At 35.5% G+C, this 26,244-nt stretch overlaps 1 protein-coding gene across 3 annotated transcripts in view; it reads right to left on the bottom strand.

Moving 5' to 3' along the window:
• The window catches only part of PPP4R4 (protein phosphatase 4 regulatory subunit 4), a 112,976-nt gene that overhangs the window by 5,085 nt on the left and 81,647 nt on the right, over nt 1-26,244 (bottom strand). For 2 of the 3 annotated variants that reach the window (XM_036843158.1, XM_036843157.1), the window contains exons 15-23: nt 23,833-23,938; nt 21,894-22,041; nt 17,422-17,566; nt 14,306-14,347; nt 14,131-14,205; nt 8,933-9,002; nt 8,415-8,498; nt 8,017-8,110; nt 2,798-2,868 (exon numbers count right to left, since the gene is read on the bottom strand). In XM_036843158.1, coding sequence (XP_036699053.1) covers nt 2,798-2,868; nt 8,017-8,110; nt 8,415-8,498; nt 8,933-9,002; nt 14,131-14,205; nt 14,306-14,347; nt 17,422-17,566; nt 21,894-22,041; nt 23,833-23,938 — 835 coding nt within the window. The remainder of the gene's footprint in view (nt 1-2,797; nt 2,869-8,016; nt 8,111-8,414; nt 8,499-8,932; nt 9,003-14,130; nt 14,206-14,305; nt 14,348-17,421; nt 17,567-21,893; nt 22,042-23,832; nt 23,939-26,244) is intronic. The other variant, XM_036843159.1, reaches the window with a different exon arrangement.

Raw genomic sequence — 26,244 nt, 5'->3', positions numbered from 1 at the left:
TCTTTCAGCAACATTTTGGAAGTTCTGAGTGTGCATTTAGCACACATTTTGTTAAATTTATCCCTGAGCATTTAAAATCTTTGAAGTTACTTTAAATGTTATCTTTAAATAGACAATTTTTTGAAGTATTAGATTTACAGAAAAATTGAGAAGAGAGTATAAAGAATTCCCACCTACCCCTTTCACCTAGTTCCCCTATTATTAACACCTTACATTTACATAGTATACTTGGTACAATTAGTGAGCCAGTGGTGACACATCATTATTAACAAAAATCCACAGTGTGTTTGGATTCTGTCAGTCTCACCCAATGTCTGTTTCTGTCTCAGGATCCCATCCAGGGCACCACAGTACACTTACTTGTGAGGTCTCCTTAGGCTCTCCTTGGCTGGGACAGTTTCTTAGCCTTTCCTTGCTTTTGATGACCTTAACAGTTTTTAGGGGTACTGGTCAAGTATTTTGTAGTATATGCCTCTACTGGAATTTGTCTGATACTTTTCTCACAATTAGACTAGGGTTCCAGATTTGAGGGAGGATGAGACAAGGTAAAGTAGCATCTTCATCACATCATGTCAAGGAGGAACACTGTGACAAATTTTTTCTCATTATATGTGTTTTATTTATACTTCATGACAGATCACTAGAAATGGGATTTTTTGAGGCATAGACTATTTTTTAAAACTAGGATTCTTGATGAACTTGACCAAACTGCTTCCAAAGGGTTTCACTAATTTTCATACCCACCAAAAATGGATACATTGCAATGTGTTTCCCTGAATCCTTACTAGAATTCTCTTTACATTTCCCCCAGTCTGTGGTGCCCACATAGCTTTGGAATGCTGCAATTGATGATGGATGGATTCACCTTAAGTAAAAAGCATCAATTAGATCTTCCGCTCTACACTTGACCTTACCTTTATTTTATTTAACACTACTCCCCCTCCACCCTCTCCGTGCTCCAGCCAAACAGCCTGCTGTTGCTGCCTGAAGACACAACAGTCAGCTTTTGCTTCTGACAGGTCCTCTGCATGGGACAGTATTCCATACCCACTTCTGCCTGTCAAAATCCTAGCGTACTTTAAGGTTCACCTCAAATGATAATCATCCTGAAGCCCCTCTTAAGCCTCAAAAGTAAATAAAATCTCTTCTCTCTGTGAACACTTAATACATTTGTTAAGAGACATTTTGCTCCCATTTTCTCTTTGTAGTTCGGATATGTAATTGTATAGTGACTTTTTCCTCAGTCTGTAATTCATTAAGTAATAAATAATAAGTAATAAGCACATTTTTCTAATCAAGAAACCTAGGAGATATTTCATTCAACCTATTCCCTCTCCCCAAAATAATACCGAAATTTTAAGATAGAATACTTTTCAAATATTTTAATAAATAATTTACCCTTATGAGAGACATGCTTTTATTTAAGGCTTTGAATGTTAAGTTTTAGAATCTGCATATCATACACAAGCCTACCTTGTTTTATTGCTCTTCACTTTACTGCAGATAGAACAGAAAACGCGTTTTTTTATAAATTGAAGGTTTGTGGCAACACTGCGCCCAGCAAGTCTCACAGCACCATTTTTCCAACAGCATTTGCTCGTTTCTTGTCTTCGTGTCAGATTTTGATAATTCTTACAATATTTCCAACTGTTTCATTATTGTTATATTTACGGTGGTCTGTGATCAGTGATCTTTGATGTTACTATTGCAATTGTCTTGGGGCACCATGAACCACACTCACATAAGACGGCAAACTTGGGCTCCCCTGGTGGTGCAGTGGTTAAGAATTCGCCTGCCAATGCAGGGGACACAGGTTCGAGCCCTGGTCCAGGAAGATCCCACATGCCGCGGAGCAACTAAGCCCGTGCACCACAGCTACTGAGCCTGTGCTCTAGAGCCTGTGAGCCACAACTATTGAAGCCCGCATGTCACAACTACTGAAGCCCATGTGCCACAACTACTGAAGCCCACGTGCCTAGAGCCCGTGCTCCACAAGAGAAGCCACCGCAATAAGCCTGCACACTGCAACGAAGAGTAGCCCCCACTCACTGCAACTAAAGAAAGCCCACACAGCAAGGAAGACCCAACGCAGCCATAAATAAATAAATAAAAATAAAGTTCCCTTTAAAAAAAAAAAAACACTTGTCAAAAAAAAAAAAAAAAGATGGCAAACTTAATCAATTTATGTTGTGTCTGTTCTGATTGCTCCACTTACTGGCCATTCCCCCATCTCTCTCCTCCTCAGGCCTCCCTGTTCCCTGAGACACAACAATATTGTGCCCAATGAAGGCCATACCTCCTTGTTATGTGTTGTCTATGGCTGCTTTTGCTCTGTCACCAGAGTTGAGTAATTGTGACAGAAACCAACTGGCCAACAGAGCCCAAAATATTTATCACGTGGCCCTTTACCCCTGGTATAAACTTTCAAATACATAATATTGTAACTGTTTAGCAGCATATGATCCACAGTGAAGCCCTGTTGTTTTTAACTTCCTTAAAAATTATAGCAAAAACTTTTAGTCTATGCCTCATTAGGTCCTCAGACCATGGTAAAACCTATCTTATTTTGTCCTTTTCCTCTTTTGCAAATATTGAACTCTGACTCTTGACACAGTGAAAACAAAATAGTATTGTTAAGCATCTTCTTAATTGCTAGGGAAAAGTTTAATTTCTTTGCTATTTGATAAAGATATAAATTTAGGGAAACTGTATCTAGAAATAAAGAAATGGGTCATTTAAGGAAAATCATATTTTATTAAATTTAGCAATTTTTTGAAGAGCTCAGATTTCTACTTACCAGTTAGTGAAATCACAGAAGTCTTTGTTAACCCTGAGACAGAAGGTGTATATGCTGCTGTAGAACTTTTACTAGAAAAGAACATGATTTAGTTAAAATATAAGAATATGTTTCTTTCAATCCCAGTCATCTAGCACTAGGTCTTTCCTAATCTTTTTTTTAATGCTTTCCTCTACTTCTTATGAAACATCCTTGCTATTTTTATTTCTCATTTATTTTTTACATTCCATGCCTCACAATAATTACTTTGTCTTTAACTTAAAATCATTTCCTTAAACTTCTGCTGCATCAAAATAACAGGTTTTCTATTGATGCTCAGCCAAAACAGGTAATATGGATAAAATTTTCCTGGAAATAACTTATCTTTAGTTCTAATCTCTTTTGTCCATCTGGAGATCACCTTATTGGCTAGGAACTTTAGAAGGATCTATCAATAATGTCCAAAAACATAGCTGAAAATCTAGAATAAGCTTTTTATTTAATCTTTTATAAAAAGATAAAAATAATAAAAGAAAAACATTTTTCCCATAACATGTTATTTTTTTTGATAAATAGTTTTGAAGACATTTATGTTCCCTTAAAATTACTTTGTTTGCCACTTGATATACAGCTGTTATATACTATATGTGTACAATATATATAAAATTCATGGTCATTTAATTTATGCTGATTCTCCCCTAATCTTAACTGTTTATAATTTTGCATTCTGGGCCAAAAGGGAGACTACACATTCATCTACCATCAGGAGAACTCTGTTGTCACCACTTTACCACAGAAACAGGCCAGTGGCTTCTTTACGGACAGAAACAACACTAGCAGCAAACGGGTGTCCACATCCATTTAGTAAATGGGGCACGTTCATACCCATTTAGAAGTTGTGTGGCATAGGTGATATAGCATAAACAGTACACGAACTCCATGATGTTGTTATAAAGCATCAGGGCAGTAGTCTTCCTAGAATTCCAGGATACCTATTTCTTATGCAAATTAGTAGACTACTTTTTTTTTTTAACATGAAATCTTTATAGAAGATAACTTAGAAATTACTGACCTATAAAAACCTAAAAATTAATCCTGATTTTATTTAATAATGTAAACATTTCACATAAAGATGTATGACTATAAAATGAAAATTAAGTCAGAACAAGACCCATATATACGCTGTCAACAAGAGACCCACTTCAGACCTAGGGACACATACAGACTGAAAGTGAGGGGATGGAAAAAGATATTCCATGCAAATGGAAATCAACAGAAAGCTGGAGTAGCAATATTCATATCAGACAAAATCGACTTTAAAATAAAGAATGTTACAAGAGACAAGGAAGGACACTACATAATGATCAAGGGATCAATCCAAGAAGAAGATATAACAATTGTAAATATTTATGCACCCAACATAGGAGCACCTCAATACATAAGGCAAACGCTAACAGCCATAAAAGAGGAAATCAACAGTAACACAATAATCGTGGGGGACGTTAACACCCCATTTATACCAATGGACAGATCATCCAGACAGAAAATTAGTAAGGAAACACAAGCCTTAAATGACACATTAGACCAGATAAACTTAATTGATAATTATAGGACATTCCATCTGAAAGCAGCAGAATACACTTTCTTCTCAAGTGCACATGGAACATTCTCCAGGATAGATCACATCTTGGGTCACAAATCAAGCCTCAGTAAATTTAAGAAAACTGAAATCATATCAAGCATCTTTTCAGACCACAACGCTATGATATTAGAAATAAATTACAGGAAAAAAACTGTAAAAAACACAAACACATAGAAGCTAAACAATATGTTATTAAATAACCAATGGATAACTGAAGAAATCAAAGAGGAAATCAAAAAATACCTAGAAACAAATGACAATGAAAACATGACGACCAAAAACCTATGGGATACAACAAAAAGCAGTTCTAAGAGGGAAGTTTATAGCAATACAATCTTACCTCAAGAAACAAAAAAAATCTCAAACAACCTAACCTTACACGTAAAGCAACTAGAGAAAGAAGAACAAACAAAACCCAAAGTTAGTAGAAGAAAAATCATAAAGATCAGAGCAGAAGTAAACGAAATAGAAATGAAGAAAACAACAGCAAAGATCAATGAAACTAAAAGCTGGTTCTTTGAGAAGATAAACAAAATTGATAAACCATTAGCCAGACTCATCAAGAAAAAAAAGGGAGAGGACTCAAATCAATAAAACTAGAAATGAAAAAGGAGAAGTTACAACTGACACCACAGACATACAAAGGATCATAAGAGACTACTACAAGCAACTCTATGCCAATAAAATGGACAACCTGGAAGAAATGGACAAATTCTTAGAAAGGTATAACTTTCAAAGACTGAACCAGTAAGAAACAGAAAATATGAACAGACCAATCACAAGTAATGAAATTGAAACTGTGATTAAAAATCTTCCAACAAACAAAAGTCCAGGACCAGATGGCTTCACTGGTGAATTCTATCAAGCATTTAGAGAAGAGCTAACACCCATCCTTCTCAAACTCTTCCAAAAAATTGCAGAGGAAGGAACACTCCCAAGCTCATTCTACGAGGTCACCATCACCCTGACACCAAAACCAGACAAAGATATCACGAAAAAAGAAAATTAGAGGCCAATATCACTGAGGAACACAGACACAAAAATCCTCAACAAAATACTAGCAAACAGAATCCAACAACACATTAAAAGGATCATACGCCATGATCAAGTGGGACTTATCCCAGAGATACTAGGATTCTTCAATATATGCAAATCAATCAATGTGATACACCACATTAACAAATTGAAGAATAAAAACCATATGATCATCTCAATAGATGCAGAAAAAGCTTTTGACAAAATTCAACACCCATTTATGATAAAAACTCTCCAGAAAGTGGGCATAGAAGGAACCTACCTCAACATAATAAAGGCCATATAAGACAAATCCACAGCAAACATCATTCTCAATGGTGAAAAACTGAAAGTATTTCCTTTAAGTTCAGGAAGAAGACAAGGATGTCCACTCTTGCCACTATTATTCAACATAGTTTTGGAAGTCCTAGCCACGGCAATCAGAGAAGAAAAAGGAATAAAAGGAATCCAAATTGGAAAAGAAGTAAAACTGTCACTGTTTGCAGATGACATGATACTATACATAGAAGCCATCAGAAAACTAGTAGAGTTTACCAATGAATTTGGTAAAGTTGCAGGATACAAAATTAATACAAAGAAATCTCTTGCATTCCTATACACTAACAACGAAAAATCAGAAAGAGATATTAAGGAAACAATCCTATTTACCATTGCAACAAAAGAATAAAATACCTAGGAATAAACCTACCTAAGGAGACAAAAGACTTGTACTCAGAAAACTATAGGATACTGATGAAAGAAGTCAAAGACGACACAAACAGGTGGAGAAACATACCATGTTCTTGGATTGGAAGAATCAATACTGTGAAAATGACCATACTACCCAAAGCAATCTACAGATTCAATGTACTCCCTATCAAATTACCAATGGCACTGTTCACAGAATTAGAACAAAAAATTTTACAATTTGTATGGAAACACAAAAGATCCTGAATAGCCAAAGCAATCTTGAGAACGAAAAACAGAGCTGGAAGAATCAGGCTCCCTGACTTCAGACTATACTACAAAGCTACATTCATCAAGATAGTATGGTACTGGCACAAAAACAGAAAAATAAATCAATGGAACAGGATACAAAGCCCAGAGATAAACCCACACACCTATGGTCACCTAATCCATGATAAAGGAGGCAAGAATATACAATAGAGAAAAGGCAGTCTCTTCAGTAAGTGGTGCTGGGAAAACTGGACAGCTACATGTAAAAGAATAAAATTAGAATACTCCCTAACACCACACACAAAAATAAACTCAAAATGGATTAAAGACCTAAATGTAAGGCCAGACACTATAAAACTCTTAGAGGAAAACATAGGCAGAACACTCTGACATAAATCTCAGAAAGATCTTTTTTGACCCACCTCCTAGAGTATGAAAATAAAAACAAAAATAAACAAGTGGGACCTAATTAAACTTAAAAGTTTTTGCACAGCAAAGGAAACCATAAACAAAACGAAAAGACAACGTTCAGAATGGGATAAAATATTTTCAAACAAAGCAACTGACAAGGGATTAATCTCCAAAATATACAAACAGCTCATGCAGCTCAATATCAAAAAAAAAAAAACCACCCAATGAAAAAATGGGCAGAAGACCTAAATAGACATTTCTCCAAAGAAGACACACAGATGTCCAAGAAACACATAAAAGGTGCTCAACGCCACTAATTATTAGGGAGATGCAAGTCAAAACTACAATGAGGTATCACCTGACACCAGTCCGAATGGCCATCATCAAAAAATCTACAAACAAAAATGCTGGAGAGGATGTGGAGAAAATGGAACCCTCCTACACTGTTGGGGGGAATGTAAATTGGTACAGCCACTATGGAGAACACTATGGAGGTCCCTCAAAAAACTAAAAATAGAATTACCATATGACCCAGCAATCCCACTACTGGGCATATACCCAGAGAAAACCATAATTCAAAAAGACACATGCACACCAATGTTCATTGCAGCACTATTTACAACAGTCAGGACATGGAAGCAACCTAAATGTCCATCAGCAGAGGAATAGATAAAGAAGATGTGGTTCATATATACAAGGGAATATTATTCAGCCATAAAAAGGAACGAAATAGTGCCATTTGCAGAGGTGTGGATAGACCTGCAGACTGTCATACAGAGTGAAGTAAGTCAGAAATAGAAAAAGGAACATTGTATAATATCACTTATATGTGGAATCTAGAAAAATGGTACAGATGAACTTATTTGCAAAGCAGAAATAGAGACACAGATGTAGAGAACAAACTTATGGATACCAAGGGGGAAGAGAGGTCGGAATGAATTGGGAGATTGGGATTGACATAAACACACTACTGTGTATAAAATAGATAACTAACGAGAACCTACTGTATAGCACAGGGAACTCTACTCAATGCTCTGTGGTGACTTAAATGGGAAGGAAATCTAAAAAAGAGGGGATATATGTATACATATAACTGATTCACTTTGCTGTACAGCAGAAACTAACACAACATTGTAAAGCAACTATACTCCAATAAAAATTAATAAAAAAATAAAATAAAAATTAAGTCAAAATGTGAGTAGCTGACAGATCATACCCAGCACACTTGTCTAAGTTGCCATATTTTGCATGAAAAGCTTGATTATTAAAAGACTGGCTTCGAATCAATTTGGATTTCTTGATTTCTTTGCCTAGAGTAACAAGCAAAAGGAAAATGCAATTGTTTAGTTCATCAGTTCATCCTTAGCTGCCCCAACCCCATTTCCTCTCCAACTCCCACAATTTTCAGTAAAACACTGACAGGTGTAGCTTCCTTTCCTTAGCTTGACCTGACTGGTGTATCTCTTACCCCTACTGCCCATTAAGAACCATCAAAACAACTAACAGTAAAAGGCAAAAGGTGCCTTCAAATAATATATCTCAGCTCATGGAGTGACTTCCCTGTAATTATTGTTTAGGAAAGGAAAAAAGGAGACACAAAAACAAGTTTCTTACTTGTGGATTGGGTGCCAGAAGTGGGTCCGGGGACAGAAATGGGGATGTTCTTGGGCAGAGTTGTTGGTGTCTTGGTGTCTCTACCTAAAACAAACTCTGATTTAAGTGCTATAATTTCCTCTGAGTTCTTATTAATCCCCATACACATACAAGGCAATGCAGAGAATATGAATCACTATCCCTAGTGAAGCAACACTCTTTTCCAAATCTTACTTTTTATATATTTAAATATTTCAATCTTAGTTATTCAGTGATCAATTTCACAATCTTATTGCTGTTACCAAACTTCAAACTTTCCTTAGAAGGATCTGAACCTCCACATTGATCCTCACCATTTATTCATGTACTCCTAAATCTATATCACAGTTAGCAGCCAATTTTTGAAAACAACTTTGATAAATGAAAGAAAGTGAAGTGATTTTTCATATTAAATTAAAAACTAAGCATGGTCTCTCAGCATGCTAGGATGCAACATCAGTTGGGTACCTTGGTGATAAAGACATGCGAAAACTACTTACGTTTCTTTTCAAAGGTTTTATCACTCATGGGCCTTCCATCATTTTGTTGCTTTTCTTTTTCTAATTGTTCCTATTAATAAAACAGTATCTTAGCATTAAAAGTAAGCATTAGATTTAGAAAATTGTTCTAATCAGAAATTACTCTAAGCTTTAGAGGTACAGATACAGTTCACAAAAATACGTAACAGAAGTAATTTGTTTTTCCAAATTAGTGTCTAAAGAAGTCACAGTTCTTTCAGATTTGTGTTTTTTTTAACATCTACAGAATTGTGCCCTTGGAGGCTTATCAAACTAAAACAATGAGTTTAGTATCATTGTTGTGATGAGCCGTTAATTTCTACAACATATTTACTAATTCTCATCAGCAAAATGTGTTACTACTGGCCCTTTCCATTTCTGACTGATACATGGCAAAATAATGTTCTTCTTTTAAAAGAATGAGAGAAAAAGAAATGATCTTTTAGATATTATTTAAATGTTCTATTGAAGTATAATACACATAGAGAAAGTGCACAAATATAAGTGTACAGCTCAATAAATTTTCCCGAAGTGAACACACCCATATAATCAGCTCCCACACCAAGAAACAAAATGTTACCCAAACTCAAAGAGTTCTTTATCCCAACAGTATAGCCAAGAAAAATCAATAAACATATCAAGTTCTGAACAAACATGGCATAACTGACATGTACAGAACACTACAATCAACACTGGAGAACATACATTCTTTTCAAGTGCACATGTAAAATAAAAAGGCAGAGAAAAGATACAAGATAAAAAATTTTCCACATAGAACTGGACTGCATAAAAAACTATTAAATAAAAATTCTAAAACTGAAAATAAAACATGCAAAACTGAAAAATATCACTAAGTGAGCTTAACAGTAGTGTTACCTGCTTCATCTTTTCCTCTACTATCTTGATCATATTAATCACAGTTGTCTTGAAGTCCTTGTCTGCTAACTCTAATATCAGGATCATCTGTGGATCTTTTGCTATACTCTGATTTTTGTCTTGGGTTTAGGTCATTAAGTCCTAAAAATTTTTTAGGGTCTGCTTATTCTCTACATCTTCTACCACTGGCAATCCTGAACTCTAATCTTTGGCTTAGACTGCTGAAATAATGCAATTTGCTTTTCAGAGGATTTCCATTTAAGTTTTTAATCTCACAGCATAATTCTCTGCAGAAAAATAGACAATATAAAAAATCAGAATTTTAGAACTGACAAATAGAGTAATGGAAATTTTAAAATCAGTGGAGAGGCTCAGCAGCCAAATGCAGAGGGCAGGAAAAGAACTGGTGACACTGAAGATGGATCAACAGAAATTATTCACTCTGAGTAGCAGAGTTTAAGGAAAAAAAAAGAAAGAAAGAAAGAACAAAGCCTCATGGACCTGTGGGATAATATCAAAAGATTTAACATATGTGCAATTGGAGACACAGAGGTATAAGAGTGAGGAACTGGGACAGAACATATATTGAAATAAATAATGGCTCAAACCTTCCCAAATTTGGGAAATGATACACATTTACAGATTCAGGAAGCTCGGCAAATCCAAGACAGAACAAATTTGAAGCTAATCATGCCTAAAAACATCACAAGCAAACTGCTAAAGACAAAAAAGAAAAGTAAAAATCTTGGAAGTAGCCAGAGACAACATTATATAGAGAAGAGTAATAATTCAAATGAGAACAGATATTTTATCAGATGCTATGGAGACCACAACACAGACAGAAACACTTCTTAAAGTACAGTATAAAAAAGGCTGTAAACCCAGAATTCTGTATCCAATAAAAATATCCTTTAGAGAGAAAGGCACAAATAAGACATTTTAGATAAAGGAAAATGAAGATAATTTGTTACAAAATACTTGCACTCCGAGAACTTCCAAAGAAAGTTCTTCAGGCTGAAGGGAAAAAATAAGAGGGAAATTTGGGTCCTAAGCAATGAATGAAGAGCACTGGAAATGGTAAACATCTGAGTAAACACACAGGTTTACTCTCTTAAGTTCTTCAAGATACATATGACAACTTAAAGCAAAAATTATCACACTGACTGGTGGGGTTTTCAGTGCAGATGTAATTCACATGACAAGTGTAACATAAAGAACAGTATGGAGCAGGTAAAGGGTTCTGTATCACTGTTAAATAAAGTGGTACAATATTAACAATAAGAAGACTATAAAAGGTTAGGTATGTCTGCTGTAATCTCTAGAGAAAACACCAAAAAGCAATTCAAAAGAAAAGGGGGGGGACCGAAGAGACAGAGAGAAACACCAATCACTAAGATAAAAATATAACAGGGGGTATCACCATAGATTCTATATACGTTAGAAGGATAATATAAGAATATTATAAACAACATATGCCAACAAATTGGACAGCTTAGATGACAATGGACAAATTGGGGTGGGGGGAAGCAACTTATCAAATTGACAAAAAAGAAAGAAAATCTGAATAGTTTTATAGCTATTAAAGTAATTGAATGAAGTATCAAAATCCTTCCAAAATGAAAACTTTGAGTTTCACTAGTGAATTCTATCAAACACTCAAGGAAAAAAAACACCAATTTTACACAAAATTTGTCAGAAAATAGAGGAAGTGGTAATACTATCCATCTCATTTTATGAGGCCAGAATAACTCTAATACCAAATTTAAAAGACCCAAGAAATGACCCAAAAAATTATAAACCAGTTTCCACTATGAATTTATGAATACAAAGGCAAAATTCCTTTAAATAAGTTAGCCAAGCATCCAACAGCGGAGAAAAGGACAATATATCATCACCAAATAGAGTTTAACCCCAAAATATAAAATCGGTTTACCATTTGAAAAATCAATGTAACTCAGTGTTTTAACACAATGAAAGTAGAAAAACAAATATCATTTCAGGAAATGCAGAAAAAGCATCTGACAAAATTCAACAATCATTCATAAAAACTCTCAGCAGACTAGGAATAGAAGCGATAAATGGCATCTATATTAAACCTATTGGTAACACCATACCTAATGATGAAAGATTGAACTGCTTCCCCCTAAGATCAGTAAAAAGACAAAGATGCCTACTTGCATCACTTTTATTAGTCAGAGGTCTCTTATTATACTGGAGGTCCTGGACCTTTTAATACGACAAAAAGAAAGAAATAAAAGGCACAAACACTGAACGGGAAGAAGTAATCCTACTGTACTAAAAGATGACATAATGGCTCAGGTAGACTGTCCTATTAAATCTAAAAACCAACTTCTACAACAAATAAGCAAACTTAGCACATTTGCAAAATACAAGGTTAATATACAAAAATCAATAGTATTCTTAAGCTCCAGCAACAAAAAACTGGAAAGTAAAACTTTAAATTACACTTCCATTTACAATGCCAAGACACGTAATATACTAGAAATAAATCTAACAAAAGACTGCCTTGAACTCTACACTTAACTCTACCAAAACTAAGTAAAGAAGACTAAATAAATGAAATGATAGACAATGTTCATGGATTGGAAGACTTATATTGTTAAGATGGCAATTCTCCAAATTGACCTACAGATCAATGCTAATTAACACAATCTTAACTAAAATTCCAGCAGGCTTTTTATAGAAATTAATAAACTGATTCTAAACTTTGTTTCAAGATGAAAAGGGCCTCTACTGGCCAAAGCAATTTTTTAAAAAGTTGGAAAAGTTACCCTATCTGATTTTAAGAATTACTATAAAGTTATAGCGATCAAGATAATTTGGAATTGCCAAAAAGATAAACCTATAAATTACTGCAACAGAATGGGAGTCAAGAAACAGACATATGTATATATGGACAATTGATTTTTTTAAAAAAGGTGCTAAGGCAATTCAATGGGGAAAGTAAAGTTTTCAATAAATGGCATTAGAATAATTGCTCATTGAGATGGAAAAAATAAACATATATAAAAATTAACTTGAAATGAATCATAGACCTAAATGTAAAACCTAAAACTAAAATTCCTAGAAGAAAACATAGGAAAAAGTCTTTATAATTTGGGGCTAGACAAAAGATTCTTAGAACAAAAAAGCATGGACTATGCTAAAAGAAAAAAAGGATAAGTTGGACTTCATCAAAATTAAAAACTTCTTCTCTTCCAAAGACACCATTAAGCACAGACTCCAAGAAAATATTCATAAAATGTATCTCTGACCAAGGAGTTGTATTCAGAGTTTATAAAGAACTCTCACAACTCAGTAAGAAGATAAACAAAAACCACTTTAAAATCTGAAAAGAGACTTCATCGACTAAGATATAAGGATGGCCAACACACAAAGGAAAAGATGCTCAGCCTCCTTAGGCATCAGGGATAAGCAATTAGAGATAACATTACATACCCACCCTCTAGAGCATTAGAGAGGATACGGGGTAACTGAAGCTCTCCACCACAGCCAATGGGAATGTAAAACGGCACAGGCACTTTGTAAAACAGTCTTTGTTTTTAAGTTAAGTGTAGTTTACCATATGATCCAGCCATTCCATTCCTAAGTTATTTCCCCAAGAGAAATGAAAACTTATGTCCACTCAAAGACTTCTTCACTAATGTTCCCAAGCTAGAAGTAACCCAAATGTCCGTTAAGATGTGGATAAACACATTGTGGTATATCCACGGTATGGACTACTACTCAGAGATAGAAAGGAATGACCTCTTTATATGCACAAAAACATGGATGAATCTCAAAGTAATCATGCTGATGGAAAGAAGCATGGCCCAAAAAGGTACTAACATATGATTCAATTTATATAAATTCTAAAAAATGCAAACTAATTTACAGTGACAGAAACTAGATTAGTGGTGGCTAGGGACTAGAGTAGAAGATGTGAATCACAAAGGGGGCACAAGGAAATTTTTGAAGGAATGGCAACATTTGGTATTTTATATTCTGGTTTCATGGATATGTCTATATGTCAAAATTCACCAAATTGCACACTTTAAGTATTTGCAGTTAATCATAAGGCAATTATACTTCAATAAGGTAGTTTTTTCTTTTAAAGGCTCTCAAATGTAGTTTTCCTTACAATTCATAAAAGAACATATTTCAGAAGGTCAGGATTCTTCTTTAGTCATTTAGGGAAAATAAAAGTAGTATGAAACTAAAGGAAATTATTGATTAGATTTAATAACAAAGCACAATTAATACTGGTCAGAAAAGAGTATGTGTGTGTGCGTGTGAAAACATACCATTTCCAAAAGAAGTAGCTCTTCTCTTTCTTTCTCTTGATCCAACAAATCTTTTTCATAAAATTTTTTCTGAAACTAAGTTTAAAGTTTAAAATGAAATTGTGAAACATTAATGATGAGTCTCTGCCAATTTTTAAATATTCCTTTCAACATAAGGTAAAGAGAGTGTACTCACAGCGTCCATGGACATTTCCATTCTGTCCAACTCTAACACAGTCTGCAAAGAAAATGTTTTAAATTATTCAACAGTAATTAAATTAAATCAACTAATGATTTCTCAGAAAGACTCCTTTTCCAGAGGGAGGATCAAAGAAGAGACTTCTCCACTATGTGAAAGGCTTTCATATAACATGTGATTGATTTAAAAATTTTTTTTTCTCCATTGTAAGAATTAAGTAGAATTTCAATTACATTTTGAAGATAATGAATAAAAAATCAAACAGCAAAAAAAAAAAAAAAAAAAAAGAAAGTCTCTAAAGTTCGTCCCAACTCTACGTTGTGTTTTTAATCAACCTCTATATATTAACACCAGGATCCACTTAAACTTTTAAAAGTTTTTCAACTTAAGAAAAGCAAGTGTAGGGCTTCCCTGGTGGCACAGTGGTTAAGAATCCACCTGCCAATGCAGGGACCACAGGTTCGAGCCCTGGGCTGGGAAGATCCCACATGCCGCGGAGCAACTAAGCCCGTGCCCCACAACTACTGAGCCTACGCTCTAGAGCCCACGAGCCACAACTACTGAGCCCACGTGCTACAACTACAGAAGCCCGTGCACCTAGAGTCCATGCTCCGCAACAAGAGAAGCCACCGCAATGAGAAGCCTGCGCACCGCAACAAAGAGTAGCCACCACTCACCACAACTAGAGAAAGCCCGTGCACAGCAACAAAGACCCAACACAGCCAAAAATAAATTAATTAATTAATTAAAAAAAAAAAAGAAAAGCAAGTGTAGAGGATTATTTTAAATACTAAACACATGCAATTTAGTTTCTAATAACTTCCTGTGCCACTCTTTTCTGAACCTTCAGAAATACAATATAATTTTTGAATTTTTAAAAAAATCTTTTAGCTAAATATATACAAAGCTAGGTATCATTGGGCTTAATATCCTTAGTTCCTTGCCACAGAAACTTTTGATTATTATGACATTTTAACCAATAGAAAAAACTTTACTCTGAGAGCATTCTCTTAATTTAGTATTTGTCTTTCAGAATACATTGGTCTGCAATAAATTATTTCAATCAAACAATGGCCCATCTAATCCAGGGTTCTGTCTGTGATACAGGACAGTACTTTTTTACAGGAGTAACTCTGATGGCCAGGATAAAGTACATTTATTCATATGCCCAAAGCTATCCATTGCAAACATAATATTTATTTGAAATTTTATTTTTATGCTGAAATTTATGAAAATGTTATAATTTATGGCATGAAATAGCCCTTTTAAATGAAATTACTTTTCATCTTAAAAAACTGACTAAACTATTTCATTTTTAACCCAAAGCTTTGAATAGCTTCCTGAGAGTTTCCCATACCAATACATCAGTTTGATAAACATTATACTATAGAATTTTCATGGGACAGACTGACTTCCTCATGTGACATGTTCTTAAAATAAGGGCTGTACTCCAGAATAATCCATTGAAAGTTAATAATCTATCAATTTAATTATATCATTTTTGCCCCTATTTATGGGGTCAGCTTGAGTTACCTCTTCAGTTAATAAATTCTCTCAAAAAAGTAAGTAACTGTCTCATGTTTACTATTTTGAAAGTTAACTCCATTGCCTACACTTCTGTAATTAAATGGTAAAGACAGAAATATCTGGTAGAAACACATGTTGTGTGTATCTATGTTTTTAGATTTAGATGCATGTCCAGACTCTGGGTATTTCTGATTATTTCAGTTAATGAAAGAAGAATTTACATTTCAGTAAAATAAAATTATACTAATTAATACTAAGTTATCAAATCACTTTATTAAAAAGTTCCTTATGCAACATCTGGCAATGATCTCTAGAGGAAAAAAAAAAAAAAATCAAAGGACTCTTTTTTTTTTTCTCACCATTGACACCAAGTTACTTAAGACATTAATAAATTAACTTCTCTCACTACAAATAAATGCCCAAAAACTATGTGTCCTGAACTTCACATTCAGATTCATAAAAGTAATGATTTTTTTCTTGAATTTTATTTTATTTATTTTTTTATACAGCAGGTTCTTATTAGTCATACTTTTTTTTTTTTTTTTTTTTTTATAACACGCGGGAACTTTCATCGCAGTGTGTGGGGCTCTTTGTTGTGGTGTGCGGGCTCTTCATTGTGGCACACGGGCTTGTCTCTCTAGTTGTGAGGCGCGGGCTCAGTAGTTGCGGCGCACGGGCTCAAGAGCGTGTAGGCTTAGTTGCCCCGTGGCATGTGGGATCTTAGTTCCCCGACCAGGGATCGAACTTGCGTCCCCTGCATTGGAAGGTGGATTCTTAACCACTGGACCACCAGGGAAGTCCCAGTCATACATTTTATACACATCAGTGTATATACATGTCAATCCGAATCTCCCAATTCATCACCATAAAAGTAATGATTTTAATTTGACATAACCTTATAAAAATATTAGTTATATACTCAACCAAAAGGTTTTGAAGATTATAAAGTATTTTAAGGTTTGACTTCACTAACCCAAATGTTTACTGTGTTAGTGTTCCAATATTGCCAAACAATCCACATAAGACCACACGCTAAAGCAAAACAAACAAAAACCAGTAAGACACAATGTTACACAATTGAGAAGTGGTAGGGATCTATATTCAGCCCTGGCTCTGCCACTTACCAAGAAGATCTTAAGCAAACATTTGAACATTTCTAGGTCTAGAGCTTCTGCAAAGTCCAACAGATCACTGAAGGCCCTTCCAGCCCTTTCAGGGCTAAGTTTCTATCAAATGTGACTTTCCCAATTATACCAACAAAGTTTTCCCAATTCTAATCACTTATAAAGAGTCTGGTGAATGAAGTACTCATTCATTATTAGCTGAACAGTATTTACTGAGTACCTAAAATGTAAGCTCTCTCATAGAGCTTATATCACCAGTAATAAAAGATTAATGTCTCAGTGCCCTCTAGAAGGAACTTTCATATCCAGTTGGAGCACACATCAACCAAATCAGTTACTAATTCTTATTACTCTAGCAGTGATAGAAATATTTTAACATATCGCTATCCCATCAAGCTAAGATAGTGAGGCTGTGATGAACACTGCAAGAAAGGCAAATGTCGTGGCAAGAGGGACGCTTACTCTTTTCACAGTGGCCAGAACATCTTTATCTTTTTCTTGACAGAGGAGTTTTCTCACACACATTTCTAACTGTTGAAGTAGATGTTTATCTGCAGGGATCTTCAGGGTAGATTTCACTTTGGGCAACAAGTAGCAAAGTTTCATTCTGCAATAAATTGAAAGTATTAACTTGGGAGTGAATTTAATAAATAAGAATGACAGTCACATGAAATTGAAAGAAAACTCAAGCTTTGGCTAGCCTGACAGTTAATTTCTTATGCAACAAACGTCTACGGAGGGCCTATGATGAGTCAAGCGTTCATTATTCTGGGTGCTGAGATACTGCAGTGGATAAAACCAACAAAATTCTCTGCTGTCACAGAGCTTACGTTCTAGTACACGGGTAGGGAGAGAGGATAAACAAATACGTAAAATGTCTGTCAAATAGTGGTAAATGCTGCAGAGAAAAATAAAGCAGGGAAAGACAACGAAGGAGTACAAGGAGGGGGATTACAAGTTCAAAACAGGTGGTCAGAGAGGCTTTTAGTCAAGATTTCACTGAAAAGATGACATTTAAGCAAAGACTTAAAGTAAATTAGGGACTAAGCCTTGTGACTATCTAGAGAAAACCATTACAGTAAGAGCAAGTGCCCCGTCAGGGGAGCTTGCCTTAGAAGTTGCCCCAAATTAACAAATTGGCCAAAACTGGCAAACTGGCTAGTATGGCTAGAACAGAGCAAAAACGAAATTAGCTGGAGGCCTCAGAGTGGAAATAGGAGGCCAGTTCATCCAGGGCCTCGCAGGTCATGGTTTGGAGACTGGTTTTTATTTTGAGAGCAATGAGAAGCCATGGAGGGTTTTGCACAGCAGAGTGAAATGATGTGACTTAACGTTTGGAAAGTATCATCTGGCTACTGTATTGAGATTAGACTGTAGGTGGTCAAGGACAAAAGGGACACGGGGTGGCAGGGGGCTCTTTCAGTAATTCAGGCAAGAGATGATGGTGGCTTGAACCAGAGTGGCAGCAGTGAGGTGGTGGGAAGTGGTTTGATTCTGAATATATTTTACAAGCGGCAGGATGTGCGGAGGGCTTGGAAGTGGAGTGACACAAAGGAAGTCACGGCTTTGACCTGAGCAACTGGCAAGACGAAATGGTTATTTACTGAGACGGAGAAGACTGCAGAAGGAGCAAGTGCAGATGAGGAAGATGGGGATTAACTGGACAGATGAAGTCTGACGAGCCTGTTAGGTAGTCGATGGAAATCCTAGTGGGCAGTTGGCTCAGTGAGTCTTCTGTCCAGGGTGAATGTCCATGCTGGAGATTTGCAGTCGGGAATCTTCAACACACAGATGATACAGAAGCCATGAGACTGGAGAATCACCCAGGCAAGTGCAGTTTGAGAAGAAGAGATAAAAGGAGAGCATCTACAGCACCACCACAGTCTAAATGGGGCTGATAAAGAAGCAACAAGCAAACTGAAGAATTCCAGAGAGGTGAAAGGAAATCCAGGAAAGTATTAAAAAAACCAACCAACCAACCAAACAAACAAACAAACAAAAAAACTTCCTAGGAAAAGATGGTGCAGGAAATGTTCTGCTTTGCTAAGCTAAAATTCTACTGCTTTGCCAGGGCTGGCTGTCTAACTTGGGGCTGCCGTCTTCATTCATTCATTCATTCATTCATTCATCTAAGAGCTCTCCAGATACTATTTTTTTATTTCTATGCCAAACCTTGAGACAACTAAGTCCCATTCCTGGAGTTCCCAGGATACCTTCTCAGCTGAGCCCTCAGTTGAGGATTCTTATACAACAAAATCTGCTTTTTATTCAACCAAAAAGGCAAAAGAAGCTCCTCCTCTAGAATTTTCATCTCTGTACATAGCAATAATAGTCCCAAACTTATTCAGCACTCACCACGGATACTGCTAAGCATGGTAATGCTTTCTCTAATTAAGGGGTCCCAATTACCCCAAAGAGAATTGTTTTCATTTCTGGCAGCTGAAGAGAAGGTTCCTTTGAATACCAATAGTCTTTTTCTAGCCTTGGTATTGTCTAGACTCAGTGAATTTAAATTTTAAACATTCACTTAAGGAAAAACAATCAACAGTCCACGCACACTTCATTCTTTATAACCCAAGGCAGATCTAGAAAACATACATTCAACAGAAGCTACAGAAGCCTTAGCAGTGATTTATCTCTGTGAGAATCCTGGGCCCAGGAGATTATAAAGATTTAGAGATTAGGGATCATACTTTTCAGATAAACGAAATTCTTTATGTACACTACCTCAAGTATTTATTCCTCAGAACACCCCATGAATTAGGTACCAAGGAAATTGATGCACAGAGAGGTTTTGTAAGTTGCCCAGACACATAGCTGGTGTAGAGCTGGAAATCAGCTCAGGGAGTGTGGCTCCAGAAACTCTCCTCCTCCCCTGCATGATCCTGCCACTCTCGCCTGTAATGGCTTTCATTCTACCTGCACATTTCTAAAAGTGTTGAGCAAAGGCTTTCGTATCCAAAAGCCAGTTAGTATATGGTGTTGCTGGACCCATTTGTTAGGCTGGCAGCTGCCCAAGCAGGAGAGTGAGAACCAAGACAAACTGCTATACGATCATCTCTTACTCAGAAAAACCACCAAAATTCATAGAGCAATATTCATCTTCATCTGGTTTTTGAATTAACAGGTTGCTTTCCCTTAGAGTCAATGCTATGCTATTAGTCACACTGACTTGAGTAGAGATGATTTCACTTCCTTTCAAATAATTTTTGGGAACTGCTTGATAAATGACAATTCAACACATTGGAAGCTATTTTTCTAGAATCACAACTTCAATTTGCAAAATGTTAACAATGTGGTTGGATCCCTTAGTTATTTACCAAGAGGTAAATTCTAAAGAATTATCAACGGGGTCTTTCAATTTACTTAAAATCACTTTAAATTTGCTTTAAATCTCAAGTCAAGGAAACCTCAGCTCTAGTTTATACAGCACAGGTTAAGATGCACAAAATACTAAAGCCAATGCAGTGGTACTTTCTGTATTTTCTCACCCTAAAAGTACAAAACAAAACCAACGTCTAGATGTGTTCCCCTTAAATAACGCTCACAACATTCTTAGGCTGAACTTTTCAACATCTTTTGACAATTTTTCTTGGTATATTTTCTCTCAACAGCCATGCTATCAGTCTATGCTTATTGCCTGGCCAAGTCTTCCTGTTAAAAAGTATTAAATGTTTGCATGTTGTCTACAATGCACATCAGTTATTTATAAAAGATACAAATATGTCACACAGCATGAAACTAGCATGAAGCATGGCTGGCATGTGAAAGCTCATCAGGGAGCTCTGGAGTTCTGTTCAGGAAGTCTTGGCCAACTGACTCTGTGTCTCCTACAGATCTGAGTTCCTCAAATTCAGAACAGAGGCATAGAGCACAAATACGAAATCTAATGGCTGAGGGTTTAAAATTCTCTTCAACTCATTATGCAATATACAAATAACTCAAACAGTATGCATGTGTGCTTAATGCCACTGAATTGTACAAAATAGTTAAAATGGTAAATTTTATGTTATGTATGTTTTACCACAATTTTTAAAACAAATTAATATGCTTATTTGGGGAGGAAAAAAAGGCAAAATACATTTATTCTTTTTTTCAGTTTCCAAGCAAGCCATTTTCAGGCCTGTTTCATTCAACCTCACAGTTATTTAATCAACTCCAATTACCATTTACTGGATTTTGAAAATGTGAGACAGCTAAAAGACTTGGAAACAGCCTTACTTCTCTGAATAAATGGGCCTGTAAAAATGGACAGATCTTCTCCAAGCCAACTTTCAACTATTTTTTCCTTTAGTCTTAGAAGATATAGATAAATTAATCACATCTACTCAATCTTCTCTTGATGCCAATGTGTGTATCCAAGTGGCTGGAGAAGCCTGCCAATCTGGCTGTGACTACTGCTGTCAACCCAATAAACTAAAGACCTGAGACAGTGTTAAAAGATCACGCTTCCAGGGCTTCCCTGGTGGCGCAGCGGTTGAGAATCTGCCTGCCAATGCAGGGGACACGGGTTCGAGCCCTGGTCTGGGAGGATCCCACATGCCGCGGAGCAACTAGGCCCGTGAGCCACAACTACTGAGCCTGCGTGTCTGGAGCCTGTGCTCCACAACAAGAGAGGTCGCGAGAGTGAGAGGCCCACGCACCGCGATGAAGAGTGGCCCCCGCTTGCCACAACTAGAGAAAGCCCTCGCACAGAAACGAAGACCCAACACAGCCAAAAATAAATAAATAAATAAATTTAAAAAAAAAAAAAAATGATCACGCTTCCAGGTCCTACTGAGGCTCAATTAAGTCTACCAAGAATTTCAAAACAAGTATAAATTCTTCACTTGATTATTTTTAATTGACTAAGAAAATGCTTTTGCATATATTCATTACAGTAGGTACATAAAAAATACAATTTTTTCAAATATTTTCTTGGATTGGTACCATACCTCACATTTGCTACTGGATCATGTGTCAGTTCAATAGCAGGTAGAAAGAAATATTTACAGAAAAATGATTTGGAAAAGATCTCTATAATAAATTCACAGGTATCCAAAAATCGGAGTCTATTCCAATAACTTTTTCCTTGGCCCAGTTCTAGAAACAACAACAAAAAATTATAAGTTTAATTTTTCCTACATAAAATTTCATGTGAAAAAATCACTAAGTCCATGACAATCTTTTTTATATCCACAATTTGTTTAGCAAAAACAAGAGATAAGGGGGAAAAAAACATATTATATACCCCCAAATTAATAGCACCTGAAAAAACAGAAAAAATGTATTAAACATTGCATTCAGTTCCATGAGCATTTATTAAATATTGAATGAACATATCTACTATTTTTTGATTACCCACCATGTGCTAAGTACTTTATACATATTATCTCATTAAATCCTGAAAGTCAATCCAATGGGATGAGAATAAATTTATTCCTCCTAAAAGGTAAGGATACTGAGATTCAGAGAGGTTAAAGCCACAGAGCTGGAAAGTACAGAGCTAGAATTCAAATGCAGGTCTGTATAACTTCAAAATCTTTGACCAATGAAATTAACTGTTTTCTTCTCGTTTCCTTAAAAATGCTTTGAAGTAAAATCATTTGTAAACACGATATCACTGAAAATAATTCAGGTCAATGTTGAAAGGATAATTTTCTCTCCCTTATTACAGAAATGTTCAAAAGCAAAATTCTTAATATTTAAAACCAAATAGAGGGCTTCCCTGATGGCGCAGTGGTTGAGAATCTGCCTGCCAATGCAGGAGACACGGGTTCGAGCCCTGGTCTGGGAAGATCCCACATGCCGCGGAGCAACTAGGCCCGTGAGCCACAATTACTGAGCCTGCGCGTCTGGAGCCTGTGCTCCGCAACAAGAGAGGCCGCGATAATGAGAGGCCCGTGCACTGCGATGAAGAGTGGCCCTCACTTGCCGCAACTAGAGGAAGCCCTCGCACAGAAACGAAGACCCAACACAGCCATTAATTAATTAATTAATTAATTAATTAATTAATTTTTTAAAAAAACCCAAATAGAATCTCCATTCAAAATAAAACATTCTAAAGGTCAGGTCCTACCACTAAAAAAATGAAAACTGAATTAAAATACAGTAAAAAAGGAAGATTAAAGTATATTGAGCATTATTTTTTCTTAAATGGAATTTTATGTACTCTCATTTTTTGAAAAGTGGTGATCCACACTTAAAATGGTAAACTCCAATAACCAGAAAAATTCCATTACCTGCCTATGCTGGATAACAGAGTTTAATTAAAGCATTAAGACACTACAGTCAAAGCAAGTACACAATAATTAACAAATTCACTAAGTATATATAGGTGTGCACCACTACTTCTAGAATTAACACTTTAACAAAAGGTTTTTGTCTTGATTTTAGCCCACAGCAAATTAAATTTGCATTTGTTAATTGACAATTTTTTAAGACATTATAAACCACCTCAGCTTCCCAGATTCACATTCATGTGTACTATCAAGTCTATCCAAGGGAACAAAACTCACATTCTGTAATATTTAAAATAGGAACATAAAACAAATTATTAGATTCAAGGATAGCCTACTTATATCTTAGTTCCAAATTGTATTAATCAGGATAGAAACTGGGCTTTCAACAATAAGTATACATATTTTAATATCTCAAGTGTAGAAATTCACAAAAGGCAGCCTAGAGTAGTCATTACTTTCATTCATCACAAATCTGATCCTGTCAAAGATTTCTAAAACAAGCCAAAAACATTAGCCTACAAAACTCAAATGCAAATATATACCAACATTGGTCTAATTATTCATGGCAAAATGATACATAAGTCAGATCTCACTAAGGCCAACCAGTTTGTTTACTTTCTATTTTTCAAAATGAGAGACAATGATTACTTACGTTCAATTAATTTTTGAATGACCTCGTGTCTCTGTTCTTGTTTACGATTATAACGTAGAAAAACGCATAGAGTTCGTGAAGCGGCCTTTTGGACAGGTAAGACATTCTTAAAGAAATAAGGAAGACAATTAAACCAGTCTAATAGTATATACTCTGAATAATTTGGCCCCACAAATCTATTTTAAGTTATTGACTAAAAGTAAAAGCAGTATTGCCTACCTCTCAAATCACTGTGGAAGTGTCTTCATAATTTAATGTTACCATCACTCAGGCAAATCAACTAATCTACTATCACACTACAAAGTTAACGCAATTTGGCAGTCATTTCCAAATCATCCAGATTTGATTTATATTTGACTCTCATTTCCTTGCCACTTCATCTTAAGTGATATTCTCCCCAAATTATATCTCAACCACCTCTGGACCTTGTCACTCATTTATTCAACAAACATTTGTTAGAACATACCCTGTGTCAGGTATCTCACCAAAGATGTGTAACTTCTAAAATATAAACTCAGAGATCCCATGACCAGGTATATGTCATATCCCTCTGGCTTAGTTCTGCCTCTTTCACCTCAATGCCATTCTTTGAGGTCCCCGGTCCATGACACAGATAAAGCTGAGAATCCAAGGGACACCATACCAATTACTCTTACCAGTGTTTTAAACTCCTTTGTCCTTTGAATTTCTGTCATACCACTGGGCAGAACCTTAATTCTAAATGAATTCAACCATTCATCTTTACTGGATTTGGGTTCAAACGATGTATTAGAGAAAAATCTCTCAATCAGATATACTGTATCCAGTATAAATTCATGTTCACCATCTTGACTTACATATAAATATTATAACATTCAATTCTTGACGATTCAGACTATTATACTAGGATCCTTGAAATTCAAGTAGGAAAAACTATACATTGCTCAGAGAGTACTGCCTGCTACCTCCTCTCATATTTTATACAAGTTATTTCCATTCTATTGAGTACCATTTCATGTGGTGCTTTTAATCAAATATAAAAAAAGAATATTCACTATGAGTTAGAACAGAAAATTTAAGAAATGTACATAAACAGAAATATCAGTGGAATTACGGAAAATGAATTTTAGATAAAGGAACTAAATAAAAGGATGTTACTCTTTTCTTTCATTTTGTGTATACTAATAGAATTTCAAATGCATAAACACTAGTCATTTGAAATAAAAATAGTTTAAAATACGTATATTTTATACCTCACAGTATAAGGTAATGTCTCTTGGGCCAGAAATCAAAGATAAAGGTAATTATATCAAAACAAGTAAAAGCCGGTTTAAAGAAGTTGTGACCACTTAAGCATGCGAATAATGACTGCAATTGATTAAAACATTATTTAATATAAAATGATGAGTCTCAAAGAAAGAGACAAAACCAAAAACAAAATTCATTCATCATCATTGGAAGTGGCTACTGCACCACTTCAGAGTTTTCCTAACTCTGAAAATTGATAATTAGAGGGAAAGAAATAAGAATTCACCCTCTCTTTACATTAGGAAATATATTTTAGGGTAAATAAATTACCCAAGTAGATGTAAAAAAAAAAAGGCATTTCTCCTGAGAAGAATGCCATCAACAATGTAGAAGAAAAGACAGAATTTAAAAAATCATTTTTCTGCAAGTTCTAATGAAATAACTGATCAGGCAAGGATCATCAATGGATGCTAAAACTAACGGGTAAAAGCTTGGTGGGAAACTGGGTATTGCGAGGGTTGAAGTGTCAGCTTCAGATTGTGACGCAGATCACAAGGGAGAAAACACAATTTTGCAGTAGACTAACAGAGCCGTCCCCATCTGCACAACCACTCCTAGCTCACTTACGGAGGGACAGCCGTCCAGACACAATGCAACATAAAATACACAGCAGCATTTATGAAGTATTCTTGCCAAAAACGTTTAACCTAAGACTTGGCAAGCCCTTATCAAACCTCCAGTTTAGAAGAAATATGGAGAAGAGATAAACAAGTTAATCCATGAAGACATTCTACAGAACAACTGACTAAGTCTCTTCCTCAATTCAATGTCATGAAAAAGTGGGGAAGGGCGAAGAGGGAATCTGTTCTGGATTAAAAGGGAACTAAGAAAAAAAAAAAAAAAAGGGAACTAAGAGATGTAACCACCTAAGGCAATGTATAGGTCTTAGTTGGATCCTACATGGAATAAAACAACTGTCACACATATTTGGGGCATAATTGGTAAATTTTAATATGAACTTTAAATGATATTAAAGATAATTGTTCATTTTGTCAAATGTAATAATTGTATCATGATTATATAGGGCAATGTCCTTTTTCAGAGATGAATACTGAAATGTTTAGAGATAAAAATATAATGATATCTATAATTTAAATTTTTCAGCACAATGAAATAGAAAAGGCC

Source organism: Balaenoptera musculus, chromosome 2, assembly GCF_009873245.2.
Source record: "Balaenoptera musculus isolate JJ_BM4_2016_0621 chromosome 2, mBalMus1.pri.v3, whole genome shotgun sequence".
NCBI classification, from domain to species: domain Eukaryota; kingdom Metazoa; phylum Chordata; class Mammalia; order Artiodactyla; family Balaenopteridae; genus Balaenoptera; species Balaenoptera musculus.
The sequence above is the reverse complement of the archived record's forward strand: the minus strand, read 5'-3'. Positions and strand labels throughout refer to the sequence as shown.